The sequence below is a fragment of the Desmodus rotundus genome, chromosome 1 (assembly GCF_022682495.2).
Source record: "Desmodus rotundus isolate HL8 chromosome 1, HLdesRot8A.1, whole genome shotgun sequence".
In the NCBI taxonomy this organism is placed as follows: Eukaryota; Metazoa; Chordata; class Mammalia; order Chiroptera; family Phyllostomidae; genus Desmodus; species Desmodus rotundus.
The window spans coordinates 80,515,296-80,539,697 of NC_071387.1; the positions used below are offsets into that span (position 1 = coordinate 80,515,296).

General features: G+C 40.3%; 1 protein-coding gene across 1 annotated transcript; it reads right to left on the reverse strand.

Annotated features, from left to right (window-relative positions):
• Positions 1-8,330: 8,330 nt before the first annotated feature.
• On the reverse strand, positions 8,331-22,553 carry LOC112302874 (procathepsin L-like). Its single transcript, XM_024558385.3, has 7 exons — positions 22,428-22,553; positions 21,985-22,107; positions 21,737-21,883; positions 21,340-21,564; positions 12,797-12,959; positions 11,483-11,600; positions 8,331-8,512 (listed from the first exon to the last, which is right to left on the reverse strand). Exons 1-7 carry the CDS (start codon positions 22,551-22,553, stop codon positions 8,413-8,415), a joined length of 1,002 nt encoding a protein of 333 aa, XP_024414153.2. The 3' UTR covers positions 8,331-8,412.
• Between the last annotated feature and the right edge of the window lie 1,849 nt (positions 22,554-24,402).

Consider the following 24,402-nt stretch of genomic DNA (forward strand, 5'->3'; position numbering starts at 1 on the left):
GACAAAGGAGGCAGGAGCATAAAATGGAGTAAAAATAGCCTCTTCAACAAATGGTGTTGGGAGATCTGGACAGCTATGTGCAAAAAAATGAAACTCGATCACCATCTTACACCATACACAAAAATAAATTCAAGTTGGATAAAAGATTTAAATATAAGTTGTAACACCATAAAAGTCCTAGAGGAAAACATTGGCAGGAAGACCTCAGACATTCCACGCAGCAACATCCTCACAGACATGTCCCCTAAAGCAAGGGACATAAAGGAAAGAATAAACAAATGGGACCTCATCAAAGTAAAAACCTTCTGCATGTCTAAAGAAAACAGCATTAAAATGAAAAGAGAACCAGCATTATGGGAAAACATATTTGCCAATGATACCTCAGACAAGGGCCTTATCTCCAAAATATATAAAGAACTCACACGACTCCACTCCAGGAAGACAAACCACCCAATTAAAAAAATGGGCAAAGGACTTAAGCAGACACTTCTCCAAGGAAGACATGCGGAGGGCCCAGAGACAATGAAAAGATGCTCAGCTTCACTAGCCATCAGAGAGATGTAAATTAAAACCACAATGAGGTACCATCTCACACCAGTCAGAGTGGCCAACATAAACAAATCAACAAACAAATGTTAGAGAGGATGCGTAGAGAAGGGAACCCTAGTACATTGTTGGTAGGAATGCAGACTGGTGCGGCCACTGTGGAAAACAGTGTGGAATTTCCTCAGAAAACTAAAAGTGGAACTACCCTTTGACCTAGCAATTTTGCTCCTGGGATTATACCCGAAGAATCCTGAAACAGCAATCCAAAAGGACCTATGCACCCCAATGTTCATAGCAGCACAATTTACAATAGCCAAGTACTGGAAGCAACCTAAGTGCCCATCAGCAAACGAGTGGATCAAAAAACTATGGTACATGTACACAATGGAATTCTATGCAGCAGAGAGATAGAAGGAGCTCCTACCCTTTGCAACAGCATGGATGGAACTGGAGAGCATTATGCTAAGTGAAATAAGCCAGGTGGTGAGGGACAAATACCATATGATCTCACCTTTAACTGGAACATAATCAACAAAAGAAAAAAGCAAACAAAATATAACCAAAAACATTGAAATTAAGAACAATGTAACAATAGCCAGAGGGGAGTGTGGAGGGCATAGTGAGGACAGGGGTCTACAGGAGCTACTATAAAGGACACAAGGACAAAATAGGGGGAGGGTAGAGGTGGGGGAGGCAGGTGGGGCGGGAGTGGGGTGGAGGGGTGCGGAGAAAATGCAGACAATTGTAACTGAATAACAATAAAAAATTAATTAAAAAAATATTTTATTCACTCCTCACTGCCTGGCTTATTTCACTTAGCACAATGCTCTCCAGTTCCATCCATGCTTTTGCAAAGTGTATAAGCTCCTTCTTTCTCTCTGCTGCATAGAATTCCGTTGTGTAAATGTACCATCGTTTTTTGATCCACTCATTTACTGATGGGCATGTAGGTTGCTTCCAGTACTTGGCTATTGTAAATTGTGCTGCTATGAACATTGGGGTGCATAGGTTCTTTTGGATTGGTGTTTCAGGGCTCTTAGGGTATAATCCCAGCAATGGAATTGCTGAGTCAAAGGGCAGTGCCATTTTTAGTTTTCTGAGGAAATTCCATAGTGTTTTCTACAATGGCCTCACCTTTAACTGGGACATAATCAACAAAAGAAAAAAAGCAACAAAATATAACCAGAGACATTGAAATTAAGAACAGTCTAACAATAGCCAGAGAGGAGTGGGGAGGGGACAGTGGGGAGAGGGGTTTAGAGGAACTACTATAAAGGACACATGGACAAAATCAAGTGGGAGGGAGGAGGTGGGGGAGGGAGGTGGATTTGGCTGGAGTGGGTGGAGGGATGGGGAGAAAATGCAGACAACTGTAACTGAATAACAATTAAAATTTTAAAAAATATTTTATTTATTTCTTTTTTAGACAGAGAAGAAGGTGGGAGAACTAGAGGGAGAGGAACATCAATGTGTCGTTGCCTCTCATGCGCCCCCTTTCGGGGACATGGCCCACAACCCAGGCATATTCCCTGACTGGGAATCAAACCAGCGACCCTTTGGTTCACAGACCTGTGCTCAATGCACTGAGCCACACCAGCCAGGGAAGAATTCTTATTCTAATCAATGGGCTATTGCTACCTTATTACACACTCCATTTGAAATGTATATCTCGAAGTTTCAAACTGAAATCTTCACTTCAAAATCTCTTATGAATACCTTGATTTGCTGAGTTTACGGCACATAGTCTAAAGACTACAGAGCCAGGAGAAGGTTTTCTTCGAGCTGAGAGACAGAACTTTCAATCATGGTGTATGTTGCTTTGAAGAATGGTAGTGGGTGCTCAGGAAAGATCTATTCACCATTTATATGCATTCTTCTTCAAGCTGAGACTCTGGGCTTCTTCACATCAAATTCAAGAACAGGGACCTAGGGAAGAGTATGGGACTCTCATTCCATTCTCAGAGGCTACATATATAAGATGTCAGGAAGATGGGGGGCAATGGTCCCTGAGGGATCGGCACTTCCATAGGCAGGGTCCAGAAAGACCAGTGATTGTGCTCTCTGGCCAAAGTGAGCTGAGAATCCTTTTTCTCTAGGTTTCTCATTTCCTCTTGAATGGCTTCCCATGTAGAAAGAACCCATTGTTCTTTCCATTTTCAATCATTTCTCAAATGTACACTGTACAGGTGTACATTCCCACTTGGGGGAGGTGGGACTATTCACTGGTTTCCATTATACTTTGGGCAGATGGGCTTTAGCAGCTGGAAGGCAGACTCATTAACACTTTAAAAAAGAAAAACCATATGATCATTTTAATAGACGCTTTTTAAAAATAAGAAGGAAACACGCTCTTTCAAATTAGTGGGGAAAGAATGTCTGGTGTTTGAATAATTAGCTAGTCATTTGAGAAAAAATAAGATTAGATTCCCCCAAAATACTGCAAATGAACTCCAGAATTGAATATACATCATAAAAATATAAAGGTATTACAAAAATATAATGGGGGCTATATTTATGACCTTAAATTGGACCAAAAGACACAAAGCAAAAGGTATAAAGGAAAGATGGATGTGGTTACACCAAAATAAAAACAACACTCCACAAAGTTAAAAGACAACTGATAGCTTAGAAATAAATATTGTAACATATGTAACAAAAAATGAATATCAGCAATCATACATATTAAGAGGGAAAAGATAAACTATCTGTAGAGAAATAAACTAAAGATATAAAACTGGAATTTGCAGAAGAAAAAATGCAAAGAGTCAATAAACATCTGAAAAGATGGTAGCCTCCTTGATGATTCATTTCAGTTAATTTTCATGTGTGGTGTAAAATAGTAGTGAAGTTTCATTCTTTTTCATTTGGCTATCTAGTTTCCTTCTTTACTTAAAGTCAACTGATTATAAATGTTAATAATTTCTACATAGTAACTTCACAGCAACCTCTAGAATAGTGTCTGACCAAAGGGCACTATAGCCTACTCTGAAGGGATAATGACCAAACTATCATGATGGGTGAAAGGGGCATTTTGCAAATAGATATGATGGAATGACATTTTTGTAATTTTTTTTAAAAAGCACACAACAAAACTACATGTGTTTTTTGGGTAAAGACAAATTAAAGAGGACTATTAACATTCTGAATTAATAGTTATGGTTACTCCCCTGAGGAAGGGGGATGTTTTGGGGAGGTAGAGTACCAAAAGGGGTCTTTGCTTTACCTCTAGTGCTTGACTCAAAACTATGACAATGTATTCATACATAACTCAGGTGTGTCATTTCACTTGGACAGCAGATTTTATTGTGTGCCTGTTTGCCAGGTCCTTAGTGCTGTTCTTAGTGCTGAGGATGGGGAGGTGAACAAAACAAAACTCTTTGATCTCTGTATAGATTCAATGCCGATGTGTGCAGAGACATAATAAACAAAACCAACAAATAAAATGAAATAGTATGTCAAATGGTATGAATACTGTGGGAAAAATAAATCAGGGAATGGGAGAACAGTGCCAGGGGAAGTTATTCTAATTTTAGTTCATGGAGAGGGTGACATTTCAGCCACTTTCAAATGGAGGGGATGAGCCTTGTACACACCTGGGGGAAAGCTTATAGGGAAGGGGACAGAAAACACATACAAAGACAATTTAAGTAAAATAGTATTACAAACATTAAAAAATTACTGTATTCAAGTGTTTAGGCATCCTTCCTCCATGATGTCACTCTCACCACCTCTCCGGAATGGCCTGGTCTGTATCTGATAGCTCAGAAAGTGAACGGGAAGAAGATAAAGGAAGGTTCCTAGCAGGGAAATATTGAACTCTACCAGAGACTCTGTTTTCTGGTCTGTTCCTTAACAAAGGAGATTCTCAGGCACAAGAGGTTTCTGTGGGGAAATGAAGCTCATCGCCAGGAAGCTATCTTTTGGAAGTTAGACTGACACCCAGGACAGTAGGATAACTGTGTGAGAAAGGCTCTCAAGACTTCCAGAGAGAGTGATGGTGATAAGGAAGGAAGTGTGGACTGGAATTACTACCTTCATGCAGCTGAGCTCCAAAAAGCCCAAAAGAAGCCCAGGGGAGTGAGCACAAAACCTCAGAGGCAGTTATCTCAGCGGAGGACTTATTGTCAGAGATCAGAACTTCAGTGTCCAAAAGAGCAGCAATATTCCCTGTTGCGAGGTAGACCATCTTGAGTCACAACTACTTTTTGAGGAGCATATATAATATTCAGTCTTATTTCCATTATTTCCTATGTTTCCTTCATATCTTTCTTATGATCTTTTCTCCTTCACAAAGAAAAACAGAAAACATTTGATGTCATCCTGTGAAAGTGGCACCAGAGAGGAAATAACACATTAATTATCACCAAATTAAAACAGAAGGAAGCAATGCATGTTTTAAGTGCATTTTGATGTGTGAGAATGCCTTTCTATTAGGTATTATTTATGGTACTGACACCAGCCATGCTAGACTTAGATGAGAGAGGACATGTGAAGAGGTAAAAGATTCCCAAACCTTCTTGTGATTTTTTTCTGTTTGGCACATTTCTAAACTCACTGCTGCCAGTGATAACCAGGCTAAGCCATACTGAGTGTCTTAGATTTCTCCTATCATAGTTGATTCCCTTGTGGACTATAGCATTTTGTTGAGCTCAATGAATCCTAAGAAACTAAAAGAAAACTTGCGACAATAAAAGTCAGTCTTGATGCATGTAATGAGTGGCTTAAAACCATTTACAGATGACAGACTTCTTGTCCTGCATGGATGTTCACCAAGTCTGACTTGTCCAGCTGGTCTTGACCAGATGAGTCCAGTTGTGCCTTCTGGGTTGGTGAGTAGAACATGAGGCTAGTTGTATAGAAATAGGTACATACTATCCCAGGGCTGACATTCCACATTACCACAAACTTGTATGCTTAATTATGATAGTCTAGACGCTAGAATTCCAAACCAGAGTGCCTGCTGGGCAATATTTTCTCTGAGGGCTGCTGGGCCTGAATCTTTTGTTGCCTCTTCCAGCTTCTGATATTAAGTTTATGTTTCAGACAAGACTTTCGTGTAATTGAACTGTTTTCAGCTTTATTCAATTTATGCTCATTGTCTTATTTTAAAAATATGATAGGTATAGCTTGGAACTTTTCACAAGTTTAAGTTAATACCATGTGTTTGAAAGTTACCGAAACTCCTAATATGTGCTTAATTGTTTAGACATCATTTAGTTTGAAACTATTTCCAAGTTTAAGCATGTCTTTAAAAATTACAAAAACTTATTATGTGTTTAATCATTTAGACATCTGAGAGGCCTTCACACTTTCTTTTGTTCATATCAGCACCTAGGCAATTTCTCAGTCTGAGTCTGGATTCCAGGATTCCATGGACAGCACCTGAGCTGGCCTGTTATGGTGAAGCAGGATGACAGTCACAAAGAAATCCTTTCTAGTGGATTTTCAAAGACAAAATGTAAAAGTTTATATTTTCCAAAGATGGTCACAACCATATCTTCCATGTCACATGCTCTTCTTCTAAGTGTCCTCACCTCTTCCAATCAGGTTGTAGCCCCTCAGTCCCCTTCCCTAGAACCTGGGCCCTCCAGTGCCATCCTCCAAATAGGACACAGCAGCAGAGACTTCACTTGGGATTGAGACAAAGTCATAAGATGTGTTGTAAGTCCTCACTGGGCACACTGTCTCAAGGTGCATTCCTCTCAGAATGGATCTTCATGCTGTGGGATCCCAAGCCAGGGAAAGGCCCATGTAAGTGCTCTGGTCAGCAGCCCAGGCTTAATGCCCAGCCCACACCAACATCTAGGAGAGTCATGTGAACGAGTTTGCTTGCATATGAGCCCAGTCAAACCTGCAGATTGCAGCACACATTAGAGACTTCCAGTGGAAAACCACATAGGTAAGCCCAGTTAGGAAATGGGAAAGACTGTTTTTTCAAGCTGGTACATTTATATTTCTTACCAGGTGTTTGTTTTACAGTAAGAGATAAGCAGAACAGTTTTTACCTTGCACTCTCCAGGGGTTCCTGTGTCCTAAAATCCCACATGTGGTCTCAGCCTCATCTTCAACACCTTGGCTCACTCACTTCCCACCTTCTCTAAATTCGGGTTCTCTTTTCTCAAGGATTCTGACCATATGTCTCCACTCAGAGACTCACCTTTTTATCCCACCTGATTGACTGGCTCCTCTGGATTCACATCAGATTTCTCTTCCTTCTGGTGTTTCCAGGGCCTCCCTCACCGTAATTACACCTGCACCTATTTGAGGTTGGGAATGTCTCTTCCACAAGGCAATGACTGGGACACAGTTGGGGGTTACATCAATCCAGATGTTTCAATATAGGTCCCAATGAGCAAAAGGGATTCAGTTCGAAAGCCCTCAAATCTTTTTGTGATAACACTTGTTAGTACTATCACAGAACCTATAGACTTTCACTTTAAACACATTTGCCATTTTAGGTAAAAAAGTTATAAATTGAAGGACCTAGGAGGGAAGCCCACAGCGAGGGCCCAGCTGGGCACATAGTCCAGTACTGATACACTTGAGCAGAGGCAGCTGAAGGTCTTGGGGGCTAAGATCCCAGCTGTCCTCCACTTCATGTCCTCATAAGGAATTACGGGATCCATTAAATAAATACTTCCACCTATTTATATTTCTTTCAGTGGCAACATGAGAACTGTAAACACAAAGACAACAAACGGAACTATATACTTCTTTAGACTGTAGAAAATAGGAAAATTTTCTTTTTTTAAAGCAAATCCTGGCCCTAACTGGTGTGGCTCAGTGGGTTGGGTGTCATTCCAAAAACCAAGGGGTTGCCAGTTTGATTCCTGGTCAAGGCAAGTGCCAGGTTGTGGGTGTGTGGGAGGCAAGCAATCAATGTTTTGTTCCCTCTCTTTTTACCTCCCTTCCCCTCTCTCTGAAAAGAATGAAATAAAAATAAAAAATAAAATAAAATAATTCAGGAATGAGGTAGCTAGATGGAAATCAGGCCTCAAACTCTCACTTCTGATGCCCTCACTGGTCCTCCACCTCTGAGGTCACAGCACTATATTCAATTTCAGCCCTAAATCCAGGAGCTTATTCTTCATCACTTTCAGCCCCAAAGACACACATTTTTGGCACTCCACCGTTTGGTGTTTCCTCCACTGCAAAGTAGCCACATGATTTTTACAAGCAGTTGCAGAAGATACTTCAGAAACTGACACTGTGAAATTCGTCCTGTAATTCACCTGGACTGTAACCACCTTGAGTCAAATGACCATGACCTCTTAGGTCCCTTTCTAGTCTGGAAATCCTATGTATGTATAACCACTTATTTAATATGTGAATTTTTCCTTATTAAAATAATTTACCTTTGTCTTATGGATCACTTGTCAAATTTTTGTTCCATTTAAGGGTTGGGTCAGGCACAGCCAATGGGCAGCTGACCTAAGATCTGCATATTTATCACTAGAAGAGCTAGAAGGCCCGTGTCATCCTTCCAATGCACCACTGGCACCTTTAGTTATGTCTCTAGAGCCCAATTATACTTTTTACCATACAAAAAGTTAGTGTCTTAAAAACACAAAGAAGCCACCTCTACTTTGAAATTGAGTTTTATTTTAAAAGATAAAAATTTATACATCATTTTAAAACATAAAAGTGCAAAAGTTATTAGTCAAGTCAACCATACCAAACTCTTTATACAATAATTAAAGAAGTGGTAACATTTTAGTGGTGTAAAATGTCACACAATTCAAATCACAGCTTAGATCTTCAAGACTCAAGTGTTTTATCCCACACAATATGGTCTGGTCAGTTTTCAGATAAAATTCCTCCTTTGGACATTCTGTCTCAATTAAGTCTTTCTTTACCACCAGCATCTCACACCGTGGGATAGCTGGCCTCAGTGGCGATTCCACAGTGGTTGTCCCGGTCTCTGGCCATCCTTATGTAGCCATTCATACCCCAAACTGTACCCCAGCTGAAAGTAGAGAGGGTTTTCCATCTTATACAAAGAATCAAACACCTTTACCTTTGTTAACAATAATGCCTGACACTTAAACAGTGCACCTGAAGCCCAGACAGACTGAGAAAGAAGCAGGAGAGTCAGCCATTCTTTTTCATGGCTGAGTTCAAAACCTGCACATGACTTCTATCCAAAAACTTTTCACAGAAGTACAAAATTAGAAATTGAGAAAGAAATTCTTGGGGCCAGATGTGTTTCAGAATTTTAAAAAATTTCAAATTTAGAAATGCAATGGTAACAAAACTTTACCAATGCCCTGGCAAGCTTGAGGACTTTTGGTCAAGATGGAGACATAGGTAGATACACTGTGCCTCATCACACAACCAAAAGAAGGCCAACAACAAATTTAAAAACAAAAAACAACCAGAACTGCCTGCAAATCGAACTGTATGGAAGTCCGTTAACCAAAGAGTTAAAGAAGAAACATTCATCCAGACTGGTAGGAGGGGCAGAGATGGGCAGCTGAGGTGTTGAGGACTAGCAGCAAGGTGGCAGCTGGCAGACTGGGGAGTCCCACATTTGCATATGGATAAACTGGGAGGAACAACTGGGGAATGAGACAGACCCCACAACCCAGGGTTCCAGCGTGGGGAAAGAAAGCCTCAAAACCTCTGACTGAAAAAACCTGTGGAAGTTGCAACAGTAGGAGAAACTCCCAGCCTCACAGGAACATTCATTGAAAAGATCTACAGGGTCCTAGAACATACACAAACCCACCCACCTGGGAATCAGCACCAGAAGGGCCCAATTTGTTTGTGGATAGCAGAGGAAGCTACTGAAAGCTGGCTGAGAGCCCAGAAAGTATCATTATTCCCTCTTGGACCCCTCCCCAACATACAGAGCCACAACACAGCAATGTGGGTGGCCCCACCCTGGTGAATACCTAAAGCTCTTCCCCTTACTACATAGCAGGTGTACTGAGACAAAAAAAAAAAAAGGCCCAAATGAAAGGACAGATCAAAGCTCCAGAAAAAATACAACTAAGTGATGAAGAGATAGCCAACCTATCAGATACACAGTTCAAAACACTGGTAATCAGGATGTTCATAAAAATGGTTGAGTATGGTCATAAAATAGAGGAAAGAGTGAAGGCTATAAAAGTGAAATAAAGGAAAATGTACAGGGAACCAACAATGATGGGAAGGAAACCAGGACTCAAATCAACAGTTTGGAGCAGAAGGAAGAAATAAACATTCAACCAGAACCAAATGAAGAAACAAGAATTCAAAAACATGAGGGCAAGCTTAGGAACCTCTGGGATGACTTTAAACATTCCAACATCAGAATCATAGGGGTGCCAGAAGGAGAAGAACAAGAGCAAGAAATGGAAAACTTATTTGAACAAATAATGGAGGAAAACTGCCCCAATCTGGCAAAGGAAATAGACTTCCAGGAAGTCCAGGAAGCCCACAGAGTCCCAAAGAAGTTGGACCCAAGGAAGCACATGATAATTACATTACCCAAGATTAAAGAGAAAGAGAGAATCTTAAAAGCAGGAAGAGAAAAGGTGACAGTTACCTACAAAGGAGTTCCCATTATACCATCAGCTGATTTCTCAAAGGAAACCTTACAGGCAAGAAGGGGCTAAAAAGAAGTATTCCAAGTCATGAAAGGCAAGGACCTACATCCAAGATTACTCTATCCAGCAAAGTTATCATTTAGAATGGAAGGGCAGATAAAGTGCTCCCAGATAAGGTCAAGTTAAAGGAGTTCATCATCACCAAGCCCTTATATGAAATGTTAAAGGGACTTATCTAAGGAAAAGAAGATAAGAAATATGAACAGTTGATGTGGACCCTGGCCTGTGGGGTCCATGTGTTGTGGCTGTGATGAACAAATTCACACAGACTACAGAAGTCCTGTGGAGAAAAAGGGATGGCATAGCCATTCTGTAAGTGAGAGAGAAGTCCCTGACCCCTACCTGGACAGGCTTTTATTGTTTTTCTGGGTACATTACTTGAGGATGGCCCTCATTTACTGTGCACAGGTTGGCTGTAGGTGATTACCTTTTACAGATAACAAAGGAAAGAATGTTGCTAATTACTTCAAAGACAAGGAGGTTGCACATCAAGGGGAAAAGTAGTTGAACTGGTTACACTCCATAGTTGGGAGGTTTAGCACAGATTTTAGGAAGTTACTTTAGAGATATGCAGAAAACATTTGCTGCCTCAATTCAGAATGAGGGAGTTTTAGCAAAAACAAGCCTCATAGCAGCCTAGGTACAATGCAGGCCTGATTCCCATGGGAGAACCTATCTATGGGCATCAGTCCTGTGTGCCAACCTCACTCCCCATCAGTTTTCCGAATCAGGGGCTGGGCTACATTCTCCACACCACATGGAACGGTCCCCTATAAACAGTAAAATGACAACAAAGTCACAACTATCAACAACCAAACCTAAAAAAACCCCACAAACAACTAGAACAGGAACAGAACCACAGAAATGGAGATCACATGGAGGGTTATCAGCATGTAGAGGGACAAGGGAAGATGGGGGGAAAGGTACAGGGAACAAGAAGCATAAAAGGTAGGCACAAAATACACAAGGGGAGGTTAAGAATAGCATAGGAAATGTAGAAGCCAAATAACTTCTATGTAGGACTTATGGACATGAGCTAAGGGTGGGGTGGGGTGGGGGAATGCAGGTGGGAGAGAGGGTTCAGGGTGGAGGAGAATAAAAGGGGAAAAAATGGGACAACTGTAATAGCATAATCCATAAAATATATTTTAAAAATGCTCTGGCAAGCTTGAGATAATATCCTAATGTTATATGCAAATATTCATGTCTGTGTTCACCCTAAGTGGGATTAAGACTTCTGGGATTTCAGAAGTGTGTTCAGAGGTTTGAGTACCTATATCCAAATACTGATTCCAAAAAGGATTCCCTTTCCAATATCAAAAATAATTATTTGTGGCATTTTTTACCTGTTCTTGACAATCCAATATTTATTGTTATCTGGTAGCACTCCTTCAAAGCCATAGCCCACCACCAGAACGCCATGATTCAGGTCCTTGGGGCTGCATTTTGGGTCATAATAAATACCTGAGAAAGTAAGAGGCATCCTGAAATTCAGTCAAATAACATAAATCTAGGTAAGATTTAAAAACAAGATTTGTTTTTGCCCTTGCCAGGTGGTTCAGTTAATTGGAGCATTGTTCCACACACCAAAAGGTTGCAGGTTCAATTCTCAGTCAGGACACAAACCTAGATTGTGGGTTTGATCCCTGGTCAGGGAGTGTATGGGAGGCAACTGATCAATGTTTCTCTGTTTCTCTCTCACATTGATGTTTCTCTCTCCCCCTACCCCTGACCTTCCTCTCTCTCTAAAACCAATACACATCTTCAGGTGAGTATTAAAAGAAAAAAAAAGATTAAAAAATCTAGGCTAGGGTGTTATGCCCTCCTGTAATACTAACAGAAATACAAATTGCCACTAGATATTGTATGTGCCCTGACCAGGGATCAAACCCACAACCTTTTGATATATGGGACAATGCTCCAACCAACTGAGCCACCCAGCCAAGGCAACCACTATCACTTTTAAAAACAACCTGTCAAGAGGCATAAAAGACCACTCATTGAAACCTTATTCTACTTTTAGGATGTCAGTCTAAGAAAACAGCACAGAACACAAAATTAGTTGAACCAAGGGTTTTTCCAGTTTTAATTTCAGTAGTAAAATTCTTTGAAAAAAAACTTTTTATTCTCACCCGAGGTCATTTTTTTGTTGCCTTTAGAGAGGAAGGGAGAGAAAGAGAGAGAGAGAGAGAGAGAAACATCAATGTGAGAGAAAAACATCGATTGGTTGCCTTCTCATACGTGCCCTAACTGGGGATTGAACGCACAACCTGGATATGTACCCTAACCAGGGATTGAACCTGTCACCATGTGATTTGTGGAATAATACTCCCATCAACTGAGCCACAATGGCCAGAGCAAATTCTTTAAACATTTTAAAGGTCTACCAATTTTTAAAAAGTAAAGTAAATAAAGCTGTATTGATCAAATTATGTAGCCACTTGATATATTTACAAAGCACTTAAAATCATGGGGATATGGTTTAAATATTGTCAAATGGACAACATCTGGCACTATTACATATATAGGATTCCCACCTGTATTAAATTCACACACCCAGAAATTCTACATTGACTTCTATATAAAGAAGAGAGTCTCCCTGTATGTCAGGGTGGTTTTATCACTTTTCTGCCTAAATTTATATAAAGACAAATGCTTACCTCTTTTATAGAACTGGAAGGATATAAGGTTTGCATCTATACCAACAGAAATGGGCCCCACACTTGCCACTGCTTTCATAAGAGATGTCTCCTGTTTATGGATGTTCACATAACCAGTGTCATTGGCAGCAGAAAACTCAGGCTTGTATTTGCAAGATTCATCCTTTTAAAGGTAAAAGGGGAAGGACCTGATTACAACCTACTTCCTGGAGAATGAGTTCAAGACAGTTTGCAGTTTAATGATCTCCAAATCAAGATTGTGGTAAAGCCTCCCAGGAAGTGAAGTGCTATTGGTTGCTTTGAAATTGAAGAACTAGCTGATGTGTCTATTCAATGAGATACTCTTGGTCTACCTGTCCATGAGAAATGTTTTCCTCTGGAGAAATCTGTACTATATACAAAATGGTGTGTAATTCTCCATGTAGTACAGAAGTAGGAACAGCTATATGGTAACCATTAAATGGAGAATTGGGTAGTTCCGACAGTTTGCAGATGCAGATTCTACAGCCTAAAATGTGAATTCTAAATATGGCATTTGCTTTATCTGTGGGGTTCAACTCTCAAAAACAGAGATAAAATAGTAAGATAAGAAGTGTGGAGTTTGGAAGATGAGGCCAAGTAGATGGAAGCTGAGCCCACTTGCTCATGTCCCCAGTGTGGATTTTCAACTGATCTTCCAAAAAGTGACCTGAACAATCAATGAAATCTTAGCAGATATGAATTTTTGAAGCCAAGGAGTGCAGAGGAGGCTTTGTCCTATCCAGGAAAAGATTTTACAAGTTGAAGGGGAAATACCCTCCATGAAGTGACTGAAGCAAAAGAGAGAGCAGAGGAGAGACAGTGCAGCTTGGGGGCTCCCACCTCTCTCAGAGTTGGGGGCTTGGTCCTGCACAGGGAACCCCCAACACTAATTGGGAGATACTTAGGAGGATATATGGAGTCTGGGAGACTTGGGCTGCACGCACACAGCAAGCAGAAGATCCATGACTGCAGCACCAACTGGGAGAGTCCAGGAGACAAATTCTGGCTGTCAGAGGTACTGACAGGCTGTGGTCAGTCCTGACCAAGAAAGATCTTTTGCCTTTGAAGTAGTGAAGAGTGTGGAGATCCTCACAGTGGCTCAGAGCTTCAGTGTGGGTGCCACATAGGGACTTTTTAAAAAAGGGGGGTGGAGATATGGCTGAGCAGGAAACCTGCACACCTGCACAGCTGTCCTGCCAGCAAAGAGGCCAGATTCAAAGTGCAGTTCATGCCCACTGAACCCAGCTGGCCAGGAACAGTAGAAGGCTGCACAGCAAAGGGATTGCAGGGCCCCACCCAATGCAACTGATGTGCAAGGGGCTGCATGCAGAACAGAGGGTTTGCGTCTGAGTCTCCTAAAAGAGCAATGAGCCAGGAACTGGATGGGCTAGAGCTGAGTACCTGAGATTCTTTGTAGTCAGGCAGGGCCACCCAAACCTCGGAATACAACCCTCTGCAACCTAAGTGCCCATGAGTAAATGAGTGGATCAAAAAACTATGGTACATTTACACAATGGAATTTTACGCAGCAGAGAGAAAGAAGGAGTTTATACCCTTTGCAACAGCATGGATGGAACTGGAGAGCATTATGCTAAGTGAAATAAGCCAGGCAGTGAGGGACAAATATCATATGATCTCACCTTTAACTGGAACATAATCAACAGATGAAAAAAGCAAACAAATTATAAGTAGAGACATTGAAGTTAAGAACAATCTAACAATAGCCAGAGGGGAGGGGGAGAGGGGAAAATGGGGAGAGAGGTTTTCAGGAACTACTGTACAGGACACATAGACAACACCAAGGGGGAGGGTAGAGGCAGGGGAGGGAGGTGGGTTTGGCTGGGGTGGGGTGGAGGGGTGGGAAGAAAATGCAGACAACAGTAATTGAACAACAATAAAAAATTAAAATAAAGAATCTCTGGGAAGGGGAACGGATGCCCATCCCCCACCTGCAGGATTGAAAACTGTAAGGCTAGGCTCAAGAGTCCCCTGCCAGGTGAGTATCCTTAGGGTTAAGAAAGAGAATTTCCAAAGGTGCCCTTTATGAACTTTTATCAGACACTGTGCTGGCTCCTCCTCAGGCCCTATTCCATTGAACAGCAGAGCAGAGAGATTAGAAATTGCTGCAGCAAGAGTTACTCAGGGCCCCACCCAGCCTTGGCTCTCACACAGAGCTGCCATCAGCACCAAGCAAGAAAGAGCTGACCCTTTTACACAGATTGGTCCCCACATGAAACAGACATCTAATTCATCAGAAGCTATAGATTAGTGAAAATAATCTGGGACAGACCAAGATGTGTGGCACAGGGGAGAAAAACACACCCACCATCTTCCCTGAAGGCTGAACAGTACCTCCTGGGGGATGATCCAAGGATCCCACCTTCCTGATTGTACCAGAGGCACCCACAGGAGGCAGGTGGAGGTGGTACATGTGGTACTGTTGTATATTAGATGGTGCCCTTGGCCTTGTGCTGATAAAAAGCCAGCAGGGCAGAACAGTGGGGACCAGCCAAGCCTGAAGGAAAGAGCCACAGACTATGGATTGCTTGTAGCTTTGAACAGGCTGTCTAAAGCTAGACTGGGATTGCAGCTGACATCAGGGACAGATCCTGAAGGAGAAGACAATGAACAAATTCTAGACTCTGCTGAAACAAATTTCACCTTATTATTTTTCATTATTGGTGATATTTTTTTCTTCAGCATAGCTTTTTGACATTGTTTCCTTGTCTTCAATTTGTTCTTATTATCTCACTATTTTTTATTTTATTTTATTTTTACATATTTCTTAATTTTATTATTTTAGTTTCAATTCCAAACTCATATTATACTCTTCTTTTTTCTTACACCATTTTGCCTTCATCCTTCTCTTTCTTATTTTTGTATTGAATATTTTTTCCCTTTCTACTCCTTGCTTCTATTCCTCACTCTTACTATTTCTCCTCCCTCCATCCTCTCAAAACCATCTTTGCTTTCATTAGTCATCTCACATCCTTTTTACCTTTCTTACAAAATCCTTATTGTCATTCCACATTTATTAATATTTGTTCAGTTGTCATTGATGTTGGGGTTGTTGTTACATTTCTTCAATTCTATCTCTAGGTGTTCACTATTTTTTTATTTTAAATATCATATTTTACTGTTTTCCATCCTACTTTATTTCACCTTCTTCCTGCCCTGTCTTATTTACATTTTTAAACTTTATTTTCTCTCATTCTTAGCCTTGTTTCTAATGCTTGCGCTTATTACTTCTCCCCCATCTATCCTCTCAAAATCAGTTTACTTTAGACATCTCACAATCATTTTTTCCTTTTCTTTCTTTTTTCTTTCTTATAATATTATTCTTTTTCCACCTTCATCAATCTTTGCTTCTTTGTGGTGGATATCACTGCTGTGGTTGTTTTTCTTCCATTTGGTTCTTATTTTTTCATTATTTTTTTCTCCAAATCCTCATATTGTACTTTTTCCTTGTCTTATTCCACTTTACCCTATTCCCTTCCTATTTTATTTATGTGGTAAATTGTATTTTCTCCTTTTCTTCACCTTATTTCTATTCCTTACTCTTATTATTTCTCCTCCCCCTACCCTCTCAAAATCATTTTTCTTTCCATTGGTTACCTTATATTCTTTTCTCCTTTAATATAATATTCTTATTCTCTTTCCACCTTCATAAATTTTAGCTCTTTTGTTGTTGATATCATGGTAGTGGTTGAGGGGTATTTTTACTACTATTGGTTTTGTTTGCTGGGTTGTTTTGTTTTGTTCTGGCAGCTCCTGTACAACAGCATACAAGATGTGGTGGGGGTTTTCACTCTCAGTCAGGCAGCCAGAGAGGAGAGCCCAACAATGAATAAGCCAACCAAAACCCAATTACAATGAAAGAGCTCACATAAACTGCATAAAGGACATCACTAGAGTATCCAGCTCAGGAGTTTGGGAGATTACACCACTGAGTACCATAGGACTACTACCACAGAAGTTTAAGGGAACAGCAGGACAATATGAAACATAACTATTCACATCATAGGGATTCCAGAAGGAGAAGAAAAGGAGAAAGGGATAGAAAACATATTTGAAAACATAATGACAGAAAACTTCCTTAACTTGGTGAGGGAAAAAGTCATGCAGGTTCAGGAAGCACAGAGGGCCCCAATCAAGTTGAATTTGAAGAGGCCTACACCAAGACACATCATAATTAAAGTGGCAAAATTCAAAGACAGAGAGAATCTTAAAGTCAAGAATAGAGAAACACCTAGTAACATACATGGGAGCTCTGATAAGGCTATCAGCAGATTTCTCAACAGAAACATTATAAGCCAGAAGAATGGAATGAAATATTCCAAGTAATGAAAAGCAAAGGCCTACAACCAAGACTACTCTACCCAGCAAGTTTCACATTTAAAATGGAAAGTGAAATAAGGAGCTTCCCAGACCAAAAAAAAAAAAGGATAAAAGAATACATCTCTACCAAACCAGCATTGCAAGAGATGCTAAAAGGATTGCTTTAAGAAGATGAAGGACTGCTTTAATATATATATATATATATATATATATATATATATATATATATATATATGCAGGAACATAGGCACAATGGGAAAACATGGCAATGAATAAGTACCTATCAATAATAACCTTAAATGTAAATGGATTAAATACTCCAATGAAAAGACATAGGATAGCTGAATGGATAAGAAAACATGCCCCACATATATGCTGTCTACAAGAGACCCACCTCAGAGCAAAAGACTTACACAGACGGAAAGTGAAAGAATGGAAAAAATATTCCAAGCAAATGGACATGAAAGAAAAGTTGGGGTAGCAATACTTATATCAGGCAAAATAGACTTAAAAAGCAAAGGCCATAACAAGAGACAAAGAAGGTCTCTACACAATACTTAAGGGAGTTTTCCAATAAGAGGATATAACCCTTGTAAACACATATGCACCCAACATAGGAGCACCTAAATACACCAGAAAATCTTGGAGCAGATCAACAGCAATGCAGTCCTTGTAGAGGATTTTAACACTGAACTGTCAAGAATGGACACATCATCCAAATAAAAAATCAACAAGGATTTGTGGCATTGAATGACACCTTAGATGATATGCACTTAATTGACATTTATAGAGCTTTCACACCAAAGAAGCAAAATATACATTCTTTTCAAATGCACATGGATCATTTTCAAAGAAAGACCACATGATAGGACACAAAACAAGCCTTAACAAATTCAAGAAAATTGAAATTATATCCAGCATTTTATTGGATCACATTGGCTTGAAACTAAAAACCAGCCTCAAGTAAAAAACTCAAAAACATTCAAATACAAGGTGACTGTATAACATGTTATTAAATAATGAATGGGTTAACAATGAGATCAAGGAAGAAATAAAAAATTACATGAAAACAAATGAAAATGAACACACAACAACCCAAAACCTATGGGTCACAGCAAAGGCAGTCCTGAGAGAGAAATTCATAGCAATACAGACCTACTAAAGAGATAGAAAAATCTCAAATAAACAACCTAACCCTACATCTAAAAGATCTAGAGGAACAACAACAAACAAAGCCAAGAGGGTGTAGAAGGAAGAAAAGAATCAAGATCAGAGCAGAATAAGTAACATGGAGACTAAAAGGACAATGAAAAGGATCAATGAATCCAGGAGCTGGTTCTTCAAAAAGATAAACAAAATTGACAAACCTTTAACCAGAATCATCAAGAAAAAAAGAGAGAGGACCCAAATAAATAAAATCAGAAATGAAAGAGAAGTAATAACTGATACCACAGAAAAACAAAGGATTGTAAGAAATTACTATGAACAACTAAATGCCCCCAAATCGGAAAACCTGGGCAAATGAATACATTTCTAGAAACATACGATCATCCAAGACTGTATGAAAAAGAAGCTGAAACCCTGAGTAGAATGATAACAACTAGCAAAATCGAAGCAGTAACCAAAAACTTCTCAGCATACAAAAGCCCTGGCTGGATGACTTCACAGGTGAATTTTACCAAACATTCAAAGGAGAACTAACTCCTATTCGTCTCAAACTATTTCAAAAAATTCAAGAAGAGGAAACACTCCCAAACTCTTTTTATGAGGCCAGCGTCATCCTAATCCTCAAACCAGATAAACACACATCAAAGAAAGAAAACTACAGGCCAATATTGCTGATGAACATAGATGCTAAAATCCTCAAGAAAATATTGGCAAACCTTATCCAACCATATATTAAAAGGATCATACAACATGATCATGTGGGATTCATCCCAGGGATACAAGGATGCTACAATATTAGCAAATCAATAAACATAATACATCACATAAACAAAAGCAAAGACAAAAGTCACATGATCATATCAATAAATGCTGAAAAAGCATTTGATAAAGTACTGCACCTATTTATGATAAAAAACACTCAGCAAAGTGTGAGTCTGGGAAGCATATCTCAACATAATAAAGGCCACATATGAGAAATCTACTGCCAACATTATACTCAAAGGGCAAAAACTAAAAGCTTTTCCCTTGCAATCAGGAAAATGACAAAGGTGTCCACTCTCACCATTTTTATTCAACATAGTACTAGCAATACTAGCCACAGTGATCAGACAAGAAAAAGAAATAAAAAGCATCCAAATTGGGAAGGAGGAAGTACAAGTGTCATTATTTGCAAATGACATGATAGTGTACATAGAATTTATATGGAATCAAAAAAGACCCCAAATAGCCTCAGCAACCTTGAGAGGGAAGAATAAAGTTGGAGGGGTCACAATATCTCATAAAACTAACAGATCAAAATAGCCTGGTCCTGGTATAAGAATAGACACATAGATCAATGGAACAAAATAGAGAGCCCGGAAATAATCCCATGTCTCTATGATCAATTAATATTTGTTAAAAAAGGCATGAGTATACAATGGAGTAAAAATAGTCTTTTCAATAAATGGTGTTGGGAGAACTGGACAGGTACATGCAAAACAATGAAACTCGACCACCAACTTACACCATACACCAGAATAAACTCAAAATGGATAAAAGACTCAAATATAAGTTGTGGTACCATAAAAGTCTTAGTGGAAAACATAAGTAGTAAAATTTCAGATATCCCATGTAGCAATATTTTTGCCACTATATCTCCTAAGGCAAGGGAAATAAAGAAAAAATAAACAAATGAGACTACATAAAATTAAAAAGCTTCTGCATGGCCAAAGAAACCATCATCAAAATGAAAAAAGACCTGATTGTATGGAAAAATATATCTGCTAATGATATATTGGACGAGGGCTGATCTGCAAAATACATAAAGAACTCATATGCCAGGCTGTGAAAGACAAATACCATATGATCTCATCTAGATGATCTCATCTAGTGGAATCTAATCAACAAAACAAACAAGCATGCAAAAATAAAACCAGAGACATTGAAATAAAGAACAAGCTGACAGTAACCAGAGGGGAGTAGGGAGAGGGATAATGGGGGAAAAGAAGGCAAGGGTCATCAAGGAACATGTATAAAGAACACATGGACAAAGCCAAAGGGTATAGGTCCAAGTGTGGGAGGCAGGGATGGGTGGGGTAGGGGGGCATGGTGGGGTGCAAATGGAGACAACTGTACTTGAACAACAATTAAAAAAATAAAAACCTCAAAACCTCATATGACTCCCACCAGGAAGACAATCCAATTAAAAAATAGGCAAAGGACCTGAATAGACACTTCTCCAGGGAAGACATACAGATGGCCCATAAACATATGAAAAGATGTTCAACATCACTAACCATCAGAGAGATGCAAATTAAAGCCACAATGAGATATCACCTCACATCTGTTAGAATGGCTATCATTAATAAATCAACAAACAAGTGCTGGTGAGGATTTAGAGAAAGGGGAACTTTAGTGCACTATTGGTGGGAATGCAGATTGGTACAGCCACTGTGGAAAACAGTATGGAGCTTCCTCAAAAAATTAAAAATGGAATACCAATTAAAAAGAACTTATGCACCTCTATGTTCATAGCAGCACTATTTACAATAACCAAGTACTGGAAACAGCCTAAATGCCCATCAGTAGATGAGTGGATCAAAACACTGGTACATTTACACGATGGAATACTACACAGCAGAAGGAAAGAAGGAACTCCTACCTTTCACGACAGCATGGATGGGACTGGAGAATATTCTAACTGAAATAAGCCAGGTGGTGAAAGACAAATACCATATGATCTCACTTATAAGACGAACATAATGAACAAAATAAACCAACAAGCAAAACAGAACCAGAGATATAGAAACATGGAATGAATGGACAGTGGCCAGAGGCAAGGAGGATAATGGTGGAAATAAGAGGACAGGAATAGTCAAAGAACATGTATGGATGACCCATATACATGGACAATAGTGTAGGGATTGACTGAGGGAGCAGGGGATGGGCTGGGCAGAGGGAAACAAAGGGGAAAAAATCAGGAAAACTGTAATAGAATAACAATAAAAGTTTTTTTAAATATAAGAAGTATATTTTACCCTTGCATGATATGGATAAGATGCCTCTGAGTCCAGGCCTTTGTTTTCCTTGACATACTGGAAGGCGTTATGTACTAGGCCCCCATTACAGCCATAATTGCCTTGAGGCTGAGAGCAGTCCACCAGGTTCTGCTCACTCAGGGAAATAAGTTTGCCAGTTTTCCGGAACATCTGTCCTTCAAGGGTACCAGTTGCACTGAAAGCCCAACAAGAACCACACTGACCCTGAAAACAAAATTCAAAAGTGCTTAGTCTACAAAACAAATAGCAAGACTTTAACAACGGCTGGTCTATTTAAAAGTAGAAACTGCACACTGTCCCATGGTCTACCATTTCATGGAAAGCAACTCCTTTATCACTTTACTGTTGGAGAGACACCTGGTGAATGCTGTCATACCTGATCCTTCACAGGAGTGACATAGCCTTTCTCTCTCCAGTCCACAGATGGAGGGATCTCAGCAGAGGGAGATTCTTGAAACACTTTCCCCTTCCTGTATTTCTGGTATTGAAAACCATTCATCACCTGCCTAAATTCTTCATTGGTCTTCAAGGGAAAGGAAATAGAATGTTATAAAGGAAGAGATTATTTTGGAAAAGTACTAGGACAGGGAGCACAAAAACTGAAGCCTCCAGTGCCACACTCACCATATCACCAAAGGCATTCATGGCCATGGTGAAGCCATGTTTCCCTTGGCTGTGTTCCCGATTGTGCAGTTCAATCACTTTCATATTCTTCTCCCACACTGCTCTCCTCCACCCTTCTTCATTCTAGAGACAAAGAAATAGGCTGTGGCATTTACTTTTATTTAAACCAACTCACCTTCACTAGTGGTTCCTGTTTATTCACCAAATGGATTTACAGCAGCGAGGAAGATAAACCACGGTCAGGGAAGGTTTTAGACTTCTGGGAGCTGTTCTCCAGCACCCATGCAACAGGGATCTATGCCTGTGTTGTGTCAGTGATGGGGTTCCATGAAATTATGGCCTTGGTAAGAGCTGGTCTCAAGAAGCTACTTTCTGCTTTAAACTCTCCATAGCAAGGGCCATTTTCTGCGGGTTCCCTCTGAACAGTTTCAGATGTTATCAACCTCGTCATATAGTTTCTTGTGTGTTGCCTTCCACTGGTTCCACCGTACAGCTAATCTGTGATCAAGTTTGGGAGCAGCTGAGGCTATTCCCAAGCAAAGGGCAGCAAGGAAGAGTGAAGGATTCATGTTTCAGAAACCTAAGAAGGGAAAAGAAATGAGTCTCTGATTAGACCAATCTTCTAAAAAGCTACCCTACTTTCTTCTGAGATGTTACAGCCTCTACAATGGAGTGAAAACATTGAATTTATCCTCGCAAGTATTTACACAAAGTCTGTGGAGGAAGGCTAAGGGCATGGGCGGAGAAAAACAGCCCGGAGACTCCCATTCCCACGACCAGAGAGGGTAAGGCTCACCAGGGGTCTGAAAAACAGCTCAGCATCAGGCAACCCAGTTTCCAGAGGGCCAAACCCGTAAAGTGGTGTGCCGCCCCGCTCCCAGCCCTTCGCATTCGCCAGCCTCTTCCAAGAGGATGTTGAGGCGGTGCACAGAGTGGCGACTCCCAGTGCCCAGCGGTCTGCTGGGTCAGACCTGGGGACATCGACTTCTGGAATCCCGAACCCTCGACCCCAAAGGCCGCCCCAATTCCCGGGGTGGCCCTGCCACGCTAGGCCCAAGCCAGGGGGTGCTCACCTGCGGAGGCAGGGGCTCCCAAAACTCAGTCAGCAGGTGCTGGTCCAGGGATCTTGCTGGCTGGGTTGTGGCCCTCAGGCAGTCCATTTAAGGCCTGGGATTTGGTCGGGGCCCCGGCCCCACCCCCACCGCCAGCCCGGGCCGATATTGGCTGAGCCAGCATGTGGGCGGAGCCTTCAGGTACAGGGACTCAGGACGCGCATCGAGGCTTGGTCCCAACCTGTTCCAGGGCAGATGGTACCTACCTCAGTGGACAGCTCGGGTAAACAAGCTGAGGGCCACCGGACAGCGCTAAGGAGGGTCTCGCTCCTCCCTGGGGACCTGGATCAACCCAACACTCCGAATTTATGCGCTCAGCGAGCGGTTTACGGAAAACAGTTTACGGAACGCTCCAAGTGGATTTTCACTGTAACCCTGCGTCCTTCAGTCTAGCGTTCTGGTTAAAATCTCCCAAGCATGGAGAACAGTAAAATCTAGTCTAGTGGTTCCTGTTTATTACGCGGCAAACTGTGGGGCAGGCAGCAAGATTACTGTGGTAAGTTTAAATATTAAGTGGAAAAGCTGAGACTAAGAAACTGTTAGAAAAAGGACATGTAGATTGTTTTTTAAAAAAATGCTGAAAGAACATCGTGCAGGGGATAATGAGCACAATACCAGAGCTTAATGAATTCTTGTTGATTGATTTACCTAATTAATGCGTTGACTGTTTACAGGAAAAGCACTGTTTTATTTCTGTAAATAAAAAAGGACAAACGTACAATGTTTCTGGTTTTTGTTTCTTAAATTCTTAATTATGTACTTTAATATTTAATATATAAATATATTTTCCTCCATTTAAAATATTTTCACAAACTGTCATTTAAATCCTGACATTAAGTGTAAATTAAAGTAAAAATCATTGAAGCAAAAGTCACTAAGGCAAATTTCTTACATTAAATCTCAAGAAAAGCTCATTGAGGAAGATGATAAATCCAAAACACAGACAGTGGGGAGGTAAACACAGTTTCTACTTTCCTTCTTTTATTAAACCACATGTTTCTGTAAATAACTCAGAAATATCCGTTATTTTATAAGTGCCTTCATATAAATATCAAAACTCTTTTCCATGAAACTGTAACTGGTAGTAACCACTTTACAAATTAATTCTTGGTTCATTGAATTTAAACAAATTGGAGAGGGTTATTATATTGGGAAAAGGTGTTAAGTGGCCTTGGACTCTCAAATACCATCACACTAGATTTGTTCATTCCCCTACAGTTTAAAACTTCCAGAGTTAGGGTAAAGAATTATGTCTCATTTTCCTAGTGAGCCAAAGAAATCTAGATAAATGCATGCAAGAATATGC